At 36.6% G+C, this 14,676-nt stretch overlaps 2 protein-coding genes across 7 annotated transcripts in view; both read right to left on the bottom strand.

Annotated features, from left to right (window-relative positions):
* Nucleotides 1-9,863, bottom strand: part of LOC142352019 (uncharacterized) — a 30,606-nt gene extending 20,743 nt beyond the window's left edge. For all 4 annotated transcript variants that reach the window (XM_075404349.1, XM_075404352.1, XM_075404350.1 and 1 more), the window contains exon 1: nucleotides 9,663-9,863. In XM_075404349.1, the coding sequence (XP_075260464.1) occupies nucleotides 9,663-9,776 (114 nt within the window). In that variant the 5' untranslated portion in view covers nucleotides 9,777-9,863. The remainder of the gene's footprint in view (nucleotides 1-9,662) is intronic.
* A 2,776-nt stretch (nucleotides 9,864-12,639) lies between these two features.
* The window catches only part of LOC142352094 (uncharacterized), a 103,368-nt gene continuing 101,331 nt past the window's right edge, over nucleotides 12,640-14,676 (bottom strand). For 2 of the 3 annotated variants that reach the window (XM_075404462.1, XM_075404464.1), the window contains exons 10-12: nucleotides 14,193-14,210; nucleotides 13,370-13,729; nucleotides 12,640-12,882 (exon numbers count right to left, since the gene is read on the bottom strand). In XM_075404462.1, coding sequence (XP_075260577.1) covers nucleotides 12,679-12,882; nucleotides 13,370-13,729; nucleotides 14,193-14,210 — 582 coding nt within the window. In that variant the 3' untranslated portion in view covers nucleotides 12,640-12,678. The remainder of the gene's footprint in view (nucleotides 12,883-13,369; nucleotides 13,730-14,192; nucleotides 14,211-14,676) is intronic. The other variant, XM_075404463.1, reaches the window with a different exon arrangement.

Raw genomic sequence — 14,676 nt, 5'->3', positions numbered from 1 at the left:
TTTTCAATTATAGTCACGATCCCAAGTTAAAACATGGCCGGCAAATTGCCGGAAAATAAGCGCCGTTAACCCGCTCGAAGCATATCGGGATTAAATCCGAAACAAAAAAAAACAGATATAAAATGACAGATTTTTTTTTCTGAGTGTCGAAAAGTGTTCTATTCTAATTAGATGCGCAAATTCTGCATATTCGGTAGATTCTAAAAACCTAAAAAACCAGCATTTAAATTTAAGTCTATTAAGCTTAATAATAATGCCAGCGAGCAAACTCTTTAATGAACTTTGATAGCCTAACGCACTTTGACTTAATGACAGGGCTTTATCGTTTCTTTGAATTTGCTCTCTTGACTTCGACAGTTTTCACCACATTCAGTAATTCAATTAGTGAATCAAATTCAGAATGAATCAAAATAGTGACTTATCTAAAACAAAAAGTGTGATCAAGAGGTAAAACGAACTTCAAAAAATTATATATAGCCGGAATAAATCAGAACACGACTTCAAGAAAACAAAAAAACCTCATCAAAATAGAAATTGATGAAAAATAAGCAACTAACAAAACTGAACTAAAAAACAAAAAAATGGGATTCTTTATATTAAAGGGCACATAAAGGCCAACAACAATTCATTTAAGCACATAGGGGAATTAAATTGCTCGCACAAGCATAGGTAAGTCATATTATGAATGGAAACTTGTCCCGAGAAAAGAAAAAGAAAATTTGCGATCTTTGTCATGATACTCAAGAAAAATGATTTAAACACAAAACTGTCCTCACTTAGAATCCACAAACTCCGCATAAAATGAGTCTCTTTTAAAAATATAGTTAAAGCAGTAAAAGAAAACAATGAGCGAAAAATGGCAACAGTTCGACTAAAACTCAGCAAAACAGATGAACATTTAAAGTAGCATAAAACTCATACTAATTACCAGAAATCTTAAAACCACTATTGAAGCAAGAGATTGCCAGAAAATAGCCGCAATAGACGCTTATGGCCGTCCATGCAATTGAAACAACTAAAGAAGAAAGATACAGATTGACCACCAGTCCTTTAATAGACCACTAGACATTTTGGGTTAGATTCCGACAGACATTTTTATGAGACGCACGCTCTATAAGGAAAAAAACCCTAAGAGATTTTTCAAAATTTGTTTTTGAAATAAAACAACTCAAGACTCTAATACTCAAGAACTAGGGCATATACGTTTGGCACTACTTGGATGCACACTATTGATCTTCATAGTAAATGTTCATAAAATTTGAAGCTTATTAAGTGAGTTCAGCGTACTTTTTTGAGTGACTTAAATGACTTAAAATCACAACAAATGACGCCACACACCAATTTTAATTGGAAAGCAGTAGAAGTCACTGAAATTCATAAAGTCAATTCCAAGAAGTCAGGTCGCAAGAGTAATCGACGGAGACGACGAATTCGAAAAAAAAACACGATGTCCCCAATAATAGCCACTATCGGTTCGCGGTTATTAATAAATACAATATAATAATCAGACCTGTTAACGAAAAATGAAGTAAAACCGCTTCAAAATTCAATAAAATCGATAAAAATAAGTTATTTTTCCAATCCTCCTCTTCGTGTCTTAAAAATAAGAGCGCCTAATTAATAGCAGTTGAGAGGCTGACGGCGGCTATTAATAAACAACTTTTCGCGAATATAAATGGCTGTAAATAGTGTCCTCACTAATTTTCAACAAGAAAAATAAGATGTTTTGAAGATTTTTTATGAAAAAATAATTGACTAACTCTAAGAACCGCCCCTCACACCCTGAGTCTCCAAAAGTTTCCTTGAATTGCATACGTACAGTGTAGTGATTCGAAAGGTTCTAAGTCAAACGAACAGTTGCATAAAAAGGCCATAGGACTAATACAACTGCTAAAACCTACGTTTGAGATCATTTAATAATGTCAAAAGATAATCAGGCAAGTCATATGATAAGAAATTTTGACACTGAAAATTTGACAATAATGAATGCGAAAATCACATTGGTCAAAAAGCGCTTTGCAAAAACCACAGTAGCTGCCATTATTAATCATAGCCGGAAAATAGCCGCCGTTGACCCGCTTGACGCACATTGGGATTGAAACAGAAAAAGAAGAAATAAGAGATAAGGACTGACAAATTTTTCTAAGTGTAAAAAAATTTTTTGATTTGGCGTGGACATTCTGCACATTCGTTTAAATTCTAAAATTACACTTAAATCAGCTTTTAAACTGGACACCATTAAGCATAATACTATTGCCAGCTAGCAATCGTTTTAAGAGCGAGAGAAAAATACAGAAAAAGAAGAAATAAGAGATAAGGACTGACAAATTTTTCTAAGTGTAAAAAAATTTTTTGATTTGGCGTGGACATTCTGCACATTCGTTTAAATTCTAAAATTACACTTAAATCAGCTTTTAAACTGGACACCATTAAGCATAATACTATTGCCAGCTAGCAATCGTTTTAAGAGCGAGAGAAAAATACAGAAAAAGAAGAAATAAGAGATAAGGACTGACAAATTTTTCTAAGTGTAAAAAAATTTTTTGATTTGGCGTGGACATTCTGCACATTCGTTTAAATTCTAAAATTACACTTAAATCAGCTTTTAAACTGGACACCATTAAGCATAATACTATTGCCAGCTAGCAATCGTTTTAAGAGCGAGAGAAAAATACTCTCTGAACAGAACTGATACCGTCAAAACATAACCAACTAAGTCGAACCAATAGCGAAGCCGGACGGGTGTTCGTTTCCAGCTTAATTCAGCAGGGGACGCTCATCAAATGATTTTAGTAATTTTATTATAGATCACCAGGTTCATTGCTTTTCGATGCAAAGAGTTTGAAATGGATTGAGAACACTAGGCCGCGTGCCAAAAAATCTGTTGTCTAATGTGCTCAATTGACGAGAGTGCACCATTTTTGTATCGGTCGATACAGCAGCAGATCGAGTTTTACACTAATACTGACGATTACACCAACTGTCTATTAGCAATAATAAGGACGGATCTTTACAACAATTGCCTCCACCCTTTTGCAAAAGGGGGGCTATTCTTGAATAAATTTAAGCGAGCGATTTATTAACCAATCAGAGACGACTAATAACTTTCCACGTATGCACATACTATGTTAAACTGAATAGAATGAAATACGCCATGCTATGTATAATTAGCCGAATTGGAATACACAGCGAAAAGAATTTCCGACTGGCGGATCGGTGGGCACGCCTCGCGGCTTCATCGCGATAACCGACCCACGATTTCCGGATTACATCCCACAGCGCATGAGAGGCCTGGCCGTGAAAAGCGGTCCGGAATTGCGTTTAAAGCAATATTCTCCTATCTAAACTGTAGGCCAAGTGATATTGTGGCAAAGTATATCGCAGAAGTGGCCGATTGTTGAAGAGGTAGCAGAGAGGGGGGATTGTTGAAAAGATTCATAATGACAGTTGGTATTGGTTATTTTAGCACAGTTCATTAAATAGACAGTAGTATCAATGGACCGTTGACGTTATCTTCAATATTAACTATCATAGTAGTGCTGTATCAACGCACATATCATTAACGTCTCTAAACTGGAGAAATTTAAGTTGAAAACACAGCTGGCAGATTGCCAGAAAATAGCCGTAATAGCTTTGTAGATCTAGAGTCTCAAAAAACAGTAAAAAAGACAGACCAAAAAAAATCGTCTCTTCATTGAAGGTCGATATGTTATATTTTGATTAAAAATCTGCATAAGTTTTTGCTGCCTCTATTAGCTGCTCTCAAATAACCTTCATTTAGAGTGACACACAGCCATTTGACCTTGTCTCTTTGAATTAAAGTAAATAAAAGTCAACTTCAAAGTGAGGAACGTCATTTTTGAGAGTGAGGTAAGTCAAGTGTGACCAAAAATTTAATCACGCGAATGAACAAAAAAACTCGCTCCACTAAGAGCGAAAAATGACGTCACACACGCACTTCAGTTGAAATTGCATGAAAGACTTTGACCGTATTCACTATATTGCATCAATCAATGTATGAAAGAATTTAAAATCCATTCAATTGAAACAGTCAGTGAAGTAAGTCAGAACTCAGACGTGAAAATCGTGACTTACTTAAAATGAAAAACCTGATCAAAGGGTAAAGCAAATTAAAAAACATAGCAGGACACGTCCTGACGTACAATTCAAAGGATTTTCATTGAATAAACAAAAAACTAGACCTACAACGAACTATGAGTGAATTAGAAAAACCATTTCTAAAAAAATCAGATAAAAAATAAAAAAAACAGAAAATCAATGTCAAAAACGCCTCTGAAGAGAACAAAAAACCAGTACCGAGAAATGCAAATTTGATTCTAACAAAAACTAGGCCTAGAAGGAACCATGAATGGATTGGGAAAACCATTTAAAAAAAATCCAATCCAAAAAATTAAAAAACAAAAACAGTAAAAACCAAAGTGAAATTGCCGCATGTGAACAAAAAACCACTAGCGAGAAAGCGCATTTTTGTTCAAACACCGTTTTCTCACTCTACCTTAAAATTAGAGCAAAAAATTTCACGCCGCAAAACCACTCGCTTTTTCGCTCCATTTCCTGTTCCGGCGTGACCAAAACCACTACTCCAATTTGACTTAAAAAATCATGAAAATGTGTGAACAGATCTTAAAAAAAAGACCGCGCCCCAATACAATTCAAATTCTTTGAATTGTAAAAAACCAAGAGAAGGCCAATAATAGCCCCAGCTATCGCTGTGTGGCTATTAAAAAGGAAACCAATGTTTGCTCGAATCTTCTAATTGAAGTCGTAAAGCGACGCCAATTTAGTTCAATAGATAAAGAAATCACGTCTGCAAATTATGAGATGTTAAAAGCTAGCAGGCAAATCCAATATTACACTTCAGACTAGAACAATATGAAAATGCCTCCAAATGATAGAGCGCATAGTTTCGTTGAAATCAATCTTGAATACCAATGAATAGAATGCGACCTAAAAAAAATTCTGAAAACAATTTCTTAATGTTGCGACGCTTTTAACTGATTTACAGTTATGTACTGTTAGTCTTCTCAAATGACCTTCAGTTAGATTCCGATATCGTCAATTGCCCTTAAATCTTTGAACTAATGTATGCAAACGTCAACGAGATGGGGGAGTCGATCTGATAACAAGACCAGTCACCTGTGACCAACAAAATATTCAAAGACTGACACAAGAAGTATGAAAAATGACAGCACGAACACGAACGCAATTTAGTAAAAAAAATGAATGAATGAACAAAATCTGCTTTGAAGAGACCTTGACGTCACAGGTGGGGTGGGAACAAAAGGTTGCCAACGAAATAAAACATAGGACAAGTCTTATTCTACAATTCAACGAATTTTCATTCATTAAACAAAAAACTAGACCATGAGATCTAAACTTCAAAGAATTTTAGAACATAGCTGGCAGATTGTTGGAATAGCTGCACAAAAATAGACGTAAGTGCCGTATAATAGCGATAGAAACAGATACAGATATAAGTTGAAAATGTTATCGACGCCGCTCTAAAAGCTATGTTAAAAATATTCAGCGAAAAATTAAACATAGCTGGCAGATTGCCAGAAAATAGCCGCAATAGATTCGTAGATCGCCAGTCTAAAAAACCAGTAAAAAAGACAGACCAAAAAAATTCGTCTTTTATTGAAGGCTGATCTGTTATATTTGGATTAAAAATCTGTATAAGTTATTGCTGCCTCTATTAGCTGATCTCAAATAACTTTCATTTAGAGTGACAAACACCCATTTGACCTTATCTCTTTGAATTAAAGTAAATAAAAGGCAATTTCAAAGTGAGGAAGTCATTTTTGAGAGTGAGGTAAGTCAAGTGTGACCAAAAATTTAATCACGCGGATGAACAAAAAAACTGGCGAAAAATGACGTCACACATGCAATTCAGTTGAAATTGCATGAACGAATGAAGAAAAAGTGGCGGTGACGTCCTATGGTCGTAACAAAAATCATGACGACGAAATAAAAAAACCAAGAGAAGGCCAATAATAGCCCCAGCTATCGCTGTGCGGCCATTAATAAAGCTTGTTAAAATTCATTGCGCAGAAGCCTTTTCTTAAGGAACCTTTATTACACATATGAGTACCTTTTACCTCACACTGATTCAAATTGAACTAAAGTTATAAATTGCAAGTCATTTTAATGAGTGAGGTAAGTCAGGCATGATCAAAATCTAATCACGCAAATGAGCTAAAAACGTTGGCTAAAGAGGAAGAATTCATTCAGTAAAACTAACTTTTTCAGCTTTCCTGTGTGAACAAATGTAAAACGAGAAAGAGCGTCAGACGACGAAACAAAAACATGGCAAGACAAGTCCTGAAATACAATCTAAATAATTGAATGAAAAAGTTACATAGCATTACAGATCAAATGAACAAGTCCAATTAAAAAGACAAACAGCCTCATAAAATGAAAAACTAAATAAATTCACCAAACTAAACAAAAATGAAATCTTTGATAAAAAATATGGAAGCTTTTACCCCAAAAATCAAAAATTGCAAAAATTAAGGGAAATTTCTTAATTTTACAAAATCTAAACATTCAAAACAAATTTTTTTGTCTTTGAAATCAATCCAGTAACCCATCGGCAAGGCCTGAAAAAGTTTCATTGGCCTGCAGACAAACTTGACAAAAATGAGAAACACTTCAAAAAATTTGGAAAAATAAAATTTTAAGGAAATGTTGCTGAAAATTATGACACTAATATCTTCAGAACCATTTTATTGTCTCCGGAGGCTAACCAGCAATCCTATTTCAAGCCTTAAAAATTCCATTGGATCAAAGGTCGATAAAATAGGAGCATTAATATTTCTGAATAAAAAAAGCGTAAAATAAAAATGTTGAAAACCATTCCATTGCTCGTACCAAAGATGCAGTAGCACTCTATCAAAATCCAGAGGAGGTTACCTGGCCACTGAGGCAAGAAGAGGAATAAAAGAGGTTGTAAAACTATCAAAACAAAAGTTGTCGAAAAGAATCGCAAATTTTGTCCAAAAAATTACCAAATTTCGTAATATTAAAATATTGAAAACCGTTCCATCGCCACCACAAAATATGCAGTAAACTTTTGTCAAACCATAGAGGAAATTCCTTGGCCCCTGAGGCTAAACAACTCAAAAATGAGAAATTTTCAAATAAAAAACTGGAAAAAAATGCAAAAATTATTATCATTATTCCTATTTATGTTTGCAGTACTCAAACATATCGGTCATAAAATGTCCATTTAAAACAATTATGTCTTGCAAGACACCTTTGTGAACACTGAAAAACGTCAACTCGAGACTAATCAAACAAAAATAACGAAAAACGTGAAAATTGCACCATTTTGGGCTCAAAAATTCCTAACATAACAGTCGGGCGAAATGCTCTCAAACGACCGATTGACTTCGTCAGTAGCTAGCCACGGTTTAAGGAGGCTAGCTTTAACTTAATTAAAGGTGCGTGAGGTGAGCACCGCTGGGGTAGGGGCTGCACCGGTGGTATAAAGGGGTGGGAAATGGGGGGGGGGGTGCAACGGTGGGAGCGGGTCATTGGCTGCACCGACCTGAACGATGTGCAGGGGTAGGGCTTGGTGAGGGGGGTCAACTTCTAAGAACCACTCTTCACACTGATTCAAATTGAACTAAAGTTTTAAATTGCAAGTCATTTTAATGAGTGAGGTAAGTCAGGTATGATCAAAATCTAATCACGCAAATGAGCTAAAAACGTTGGCTAAAGAGGAAGGATTAATTCCGTAAAACTGACTTTCAGCTTTCCTGTGTGAACAAATGTAAAACGAAAAAGAGCGTCAGACGACGAAACAAAAACATGGCAAGAAAAGTCCTGAAATACAATCTAAATAATTGAATGAAAAAGTTACATAGCATTACAGATCAAATGAACAAGTCCGATTAAAAAGACAAACAGCCTCATAAAATGAAAAACTAAATAAATTCACCAAACTAAACAAAAATGAAATCTTTGATAAAAAATATGGAAGCTTTTACCCCAAAAATCAAAAATTGCAAAAATTAAGGGAAGTTTCTTAATTTTACAAAATCTAAACATTCAAAACAAATTTTTTTGTCTTTGAAATCAATCCAGTAACCCATCGGCAAGGCCTAAAAAAGTTTCATTGGCCTGCAGACAAACTTGACAAAAATGAGAAAAACTTCAAAAAATTTGGAAAAATAAAATTTTAAGGAAATGTTGCTGAAAATTATGACATTAATATCTTCAGAACCATTTTATTGTCTCCGGAGGCTATCCAGCAATCCTATTTCAAGCCTTAAAAATTCCATTGGATCAAAGGTCGATAAAATAGGAGCATGAATATTTCTGAATAAAAAAAGCGTAAAATAAAAATGTTGAAAACCATTCCATTGCTCGTACCAAAGATGCAGTAGCACTATCAAAAACCAGAGGAGGTTACCTGGCCACTGAGGCAAGAAGAGGAATAAAAGACGTTGTAAAACTATCAAAACAAAAGTTGTCAAAAAGAATTGCAAATTTTGTCCAAAGAATTACCAAATTTCGTAATATTAAAATATTGAAAACCGTTCCATCGCCACCACAAAATATGCAGTAAACTTTTATCAAACCATAGAGGAGATTCCTTGGCCCCTGAGGCTAAACAACTCAAAAATGAGAAATTTTCAAAAAAAACTGGGAAAAAAATGCAAAAATTAGTATCATTATTCCTATTTATGTTCGCAGTACTCAAACATATCGCTCATAAAATGTCAATTTAAAACAATTATATCTTGCAAGACACCTTTGTGAACTCTGAAAAACGTCAACTCGAGACTAATCAAACAAAAATAACGAAAAACGTGAAAATTGCACCATTTTGGGCTCAAAAACTCCTAACATAACAGTCGGGCGAAATGCTCTCAAACGACCGATTGACTTCGTCAGTAGCTAGCCACGGTTTAGTGAGGCTAGCTTTAACTTAATTAAAGGTGCGTGAGGTGAGCACCGCTGGGGGAGGGGCTGCACCGGTGGTCTGATGGGGTGGGAAATGGGGGGGTGCAACGGTGGGAGGGGGTCGTTGGCTGCACCGACCTGAACGAAGTGCAGGGGTAGGGCTTGGTGAGGGGGGTCAACTTCTAAGAACCGCCCTTCTCACCATGAGTTTCCAATACAGTTTCTGTGAATTTCAAACTTGGAGACTACGACTTTCAGATTAACTACGACAAGTGAGCTGAAAGGTTCTAAGAGAACTTAATGCCCGCTGGTCGCTACCTTTTTATCCCGTTTTTGAGGACGAAAAGTCAACTTGTTCACACAAAAAATCGGTCAAGCAAAAAATTGCATAAAGACCAACAGGACTAATATAATTGCTACAAACTTCATTTCAGAGCTATAAATTAAAACGAAGTTAAAGTAACGGGCATCGATAAATGAGCTTTCTGGCTTTATCCCGTCTCTTTAAGATTTAATTTTTCAATTTTGACACCGTTTATTTTCTGTTGCCTGAGATTGAGCAGAATGCGCGAGGACTGAAACTAACTTAAGAGAAGCATAAAAAGACACAAACGACAACAATTGCTTTAAACTTCATTTGCACTTAATCAAACCTCTGGAAAATTGCACATAAAGCTTAAACGGACTGCTAGATGCTGACAACTGATAAGCGATCAGTAAATGATTTGTACCGTGTCACTCAGAGCTGCTTGAAAGCGTTGGTTTCTCCTGGCAAGTTCGTCTTTCTCAGCAGCCGATTGGTGCAGCTGGTCTTTGTAGCTGTCCAGCTCAGTGGCATAACACATGTCCTTCTGGCTAGATCGCTCTATTTGGACTGCTGCTTGGTGCTCAAATAGGGCAACTAGGCTAACCCAGTCCTAGAACAGATTTGATAATAATCGCACTTATGATTTCTGCTTACAATGCTCCCATCTTATGTGAAAGATTGCAATATAACTGCCATATATATTCAAAAATTTAGGGTCTCGACAGGTTGAGCTCGCCCTCCAAAAGTAAATCTTGAAACTTCAAGACATTGTAAAATCAAGAATAGAATCGCCGATATATACATTTTACATTATTGAGTAAGTTCTTTTTCTCTGCATATGATCCCAAACTCAATCTTTAGCGTTAAAAATTTGCAGTAAACTTTTATCAAACCATAGAGGAGATTCCTTGGCCCCTGAGGCTAAACAACTCAAAAATGAGAAATTTTCAAAAAAAAACTGGAAAAAAACGCAAAAATTAGTATCATTATTACTATTTATGTTCGCAGTACTCAAACATATCGCTCATAAAATGTCAATTTAAAACAATTATATCTTGCAAGACACCTTTGTGAACTCTGAAAAACGTCAACTCAAGACTAATCAAACAAAAATAACGAAAAACGTGAAAATTGCACCATTTTGGGCTCAAAAACTCCTAACATAACAGTCGGGCGAAATGCTCTCAAACGACCGATTGACTTCGTCAGTAGCTACCCACGGTTTAGTGAGGCCAGCTTTAACTTAATTAAAGGTGCGTGAGGTGAGCACCGCTGGGGGAGGGGCTGCACCGGTGGTCTGATGGGGTGGGAAATGGGGGGGGGGAGGTGCAACGGTGAGAGTGGGTCGTTGGCTGCACCGACCTGAACGATGTGCAGGGGTAGGGCTTGGTGAGGGGGGTCAACTTCTAAGAACCACCCTTCACACTGATTCAAATTGAACTAAAGTTTTAAATTGCAAGTCATTTTAATGAGTGAGGTAAGTCAGGTATGATCAAAATCTAATCACGCAAATGAGCTAAAAACGTTGGCTAAAGAGGAAGAATTAATTCCGTAAAACTGACTTTCAGCTTTCCTGTGTGAACAAATGTAAAACGAAAAAGAGCGTCAGACGACGAAACAAAAACATGGCAAGACAAGTCCTGAAATACAATCTAAATAATTGAATGAAAAAGTTACATAGCATTACAGATCAAATGAACAAGTCCGATTAAAAAGACAAACAGCCTCATAAAATGAAAAACTAAATAAATTTACCAAACTAAACAAAAATGAAATCTTTGATAAAAAATATGGAAGCTTTCACCCCAAAAATCAAAAATTGCAAAAATTAAGGGAAGTTTCTTAATTTTACAAAATCTAAACATTCAAAACAAATTTTTTTGTCTTTTGAAATCAATCCAGTAACCCATCGGCAAGGCCTGAAAAAGTTTCATTGGCCTGCAGACAAACTTGACAAAAATGAGAAAAACTTCAAAAAATTTGGAAAAATAAAATTTTAAGGAAATGTTGCTGAAAATTATGACATTAATATCTTCAGAACCATTTTATTGTCTCCGGAGGCTATCCAGCAATCCTATTTCAAGCCTTAAAAAATCCATTGGATCAAAGGTCGATAAAACAGGAGCATGAATATTTCTGAATAAAAAAAGCGTAAAATAAAAATGTTGAAAACCATTCCATTGCTCGTACCAAAGATGCAGTAGCACTATCAAAATCCAGAGGAGGTTACCTGGCCACTGAGGCAAGAAGAGGAATAAAAGACGTTGTAAAACTATCAAAACAAAAGTTGTCCAAAAGAATTGCAAATTTTGTCCAAAAAATTACCAAATTTCGTAATATTAAAATATTGAAAACCGTTCCATCGCCACCACAAAATATGCAGTAAACTTTTATCAAACCATAGAGGAGATTCCTTGGCCCCTGAGGCTAAACAACTCAAAAATGAGAAATTTTCAAAAAAAACTGGAAAAAAAATGCAAAAATTAGTATCATTATTCCTATTTATGTTCGCAGTACTCAAACATATCGCTCATAAAATGTCAATTTAAAACAATTATATCTTGCAAGACACCTTTGTGAACTCTGAAAAACGTCAACTCGAGACTAATCAAACAAAAATAACGAAAAACGTGAAAATTGCACCATTTTGGGCTCAAAAACTCCTAACATAACAGTCGGGCGAAATGCTCTCAAACGACCGATTGACTTCGTCAGTAGCTAGCCACGGTTTAGTGAGGCTAGCTTTAACTTAATTAAAGGTGCGTGAGGTGAGCACCGCTGGGGGAGGGGCTGCACCGGTGGTCTGATGGGGTGGGAAATGGGGGGGGGGGTGCAACGGTGGGAGGGGGTCGTTGGCTGCACCGACCTGAACGAAGTGCAGGGGTAGGGCTTGGTGAGGGGGGTCAACTTCTAAGAACCGCCCTTCTCACCATGAGTTTCCAATACAGTTTCTGTGAATTCCAAACTTGGAGACTACGACTTTCGATTAACTACGACAAGTGAGCTGAAAGGTTCTAAGAGAACTTAATGCCCGCTGGTCGCTACCTTTTTATCCCGTTTTTGAGGACGAAAAGTCAACTTGTTCACACAAAAAATCGGTCAAGCAAAAAATTGCATAAAGACCAACAGGACTAATATAATTGCTACAAACTTCATTTCAGAGCTATAAATTAAAACGAAGTTAAAGTAACGGGCATCTATAAATGAGCTTTCTGGCTTTATCCCGTCTCTTTAAGATTTAATTTTTCAATTTTGACACCGTTTATTTTCTGTTGCCTGAGATTGAGCAGAATGCGCGAGGACTGAAACTAACTTAAGAGAAGCATAAAAAGACACAAACGACAACAATTGCTTTAAACTTCATTTGCACTTAATCAAACCTCTGGAAAATTGCACATAAAGCTTAAACGGACTGCTAGATGCTGACAACTGATAAGCGATCAGTAAATGATTTGTACCGTGTCACTCAGAGCTGCTTGAAAGCGTTGGTTTCTCCTGGCAAGTTCGTCTTTCTCAGCAGCCGATTGGTGCAGCTGGTCTTTGTAGCTGTCCAGCTCAGTGGCATAACACATGTCCTTCTGGCTAGATCGCTCTATTTGGACTGCTGCTTGGTGCTCAAATAGGGCAACTAGGCTAACCCAGTCCTAGAACAGATTTGATAATAATCGCACTTATGATTTCTGCTTACAATGCTCCCATCTTATGTGAAAGATTGCAATATAACTGCCATATATATTCAAAAATTTAGGGTCTCGACAGGTTGAGCTCGCCCTCCAAAAGTAAATCTTGAAACTTCAAGACATTGTAAAATCAAGAATAGAATCTCCGATATATACATTTTACATTATTGAGTAAGTTCTTTTTCTCTGCATATGATCCCAAACTCAATCTTTAGCGTTAAAAATTCACTTAATATATCTAGCTTAATATCTACTACGCCTTCCGCGCTACTGAAATTACATAATAAATCATTATGAAATAATAATCATAAAATGAACACACTAAGCTGGGGCACAAACAAACAAAAAGATCTCCTAATTGTTAGTCAACAAGACCTTTCCTAATTGAAAACACAATTCCTGCCATAAAAACACAACATTTCTGCGCAACAGTTCCTTCGAGGATTCTAACATTTGACTGGAAGGCAATTGGCTGTTGCGTCGAATACTCGTCTGGGTACAGCCGTAGTAGGGTTTCCTTCAACCGACTGCCCACCTCCGACACTGATATGCTATTTTCTCCACCCAACCCAACCCCCTTCAGAGGTGACGTCATCGTGGACCCGTCCACTCCGGAGCCAACAGCTGGGATGCTCTCGGACTCATCCTGACTATCAGGGTCGTCCGAATCCACAGCCCCGTTCTGTTGTGGTCGAGCAGGGGGTCCGTGCTGTTGCATGGAATGTATCTCCTTTTTGAGCTGCTCATTCTCGCTTCTGAGAGTCTCGTTTTCCTTTCCAAGCGTAGAAATGGAGCTTTGTAGTTGCGACAGCTGAAAGATTAAAAATTCTTGACGATACCATATTCAGCAACTATTGTGAGGCAGCTAACGCAAAAATTTGTTACGTTAAAATAGCTCGAGAACATAAAACCCACGATAAAAGAGCACGGCATTTCAAAATCTGTCCCAAATATTTTGCCTCGTTTGGTCACATTTTTAACGAACTAGCCCATAGTTTCAAGTCTCCGGATAAGAATAATGGCATTTAAGCTATGCACAAGATTTGATTTTACCCAATCAACTGCAAATTGTTCTCTAAAGAAACGTGTACTTGCGTTTACCTTATATAGGGAAAGAACTGGAACTGAATGCAATTGAGGAAATAGTTACTTTGACTAAAACTTTGCTAATGTGCTGCTGCTTTTTTGGATAAGTCAATTCTGATAGACTATATTAACAAGGCAAAGTAAAGGGCATAACACTGAATTACCCAAATTTAAGATAAGACACAAACCTGATTTTTCAGTTTCACCTGAAAGATGAAATTTTCTTTGTGACCATTTAAAAAACTCGGCTATGCTCTTAGAAGTCAATAATGAGCGCTTGCACATGCGATTCCGATTTAAAAAGAGCTCTGATTGGCGGCCTGTCATCGCCTCTTAATTCGGCCTAGGAAAGAATAAGAGCTAGAAAAATTGCTCTAAAAAATGCAAATCAACATTTCCAAATTGCTTAAACCATTTCAATAGAAAATTTCTCCGTATTAGCCATTGTTGAAAACAAACAAGAAAAGTTTTTAAAAGCAAAATATTCCAATGAAAAAATGTAGCCAAGAAAAGTGGCATGATTTGATTTTTTTTTTGGGGGGGGGGGGGGGGGGGAGTCAGCCAACGATCCAAATATTCACAGCAGAAATAACACGCAGAATGATAAACATACCCGGCATATTGCCAGAAAACGGCCACCATTGTTTCCTAATAAAACCGGTTGAGATTGAA

Source organism: Convolutriloba macropyga, chromosome 13, assembly GCF_964194025.1.
Source record: "Convolutriloba macropyga chromosome 13, txConMacr16.3, whole genome shotgun sequence".
Classification (NCBI taxonomy): domain Eukaryota; kingdom Metazoa; phylum Xenacoelomorpha; order Acoela; family Convolutidae; genus Convolutriloba; species Convolutriloba macropyga.
Note: the sequence above shows the minus strand (reverse complement) of the source record. Positions and strands in the feature narration are given on the sequence as shown.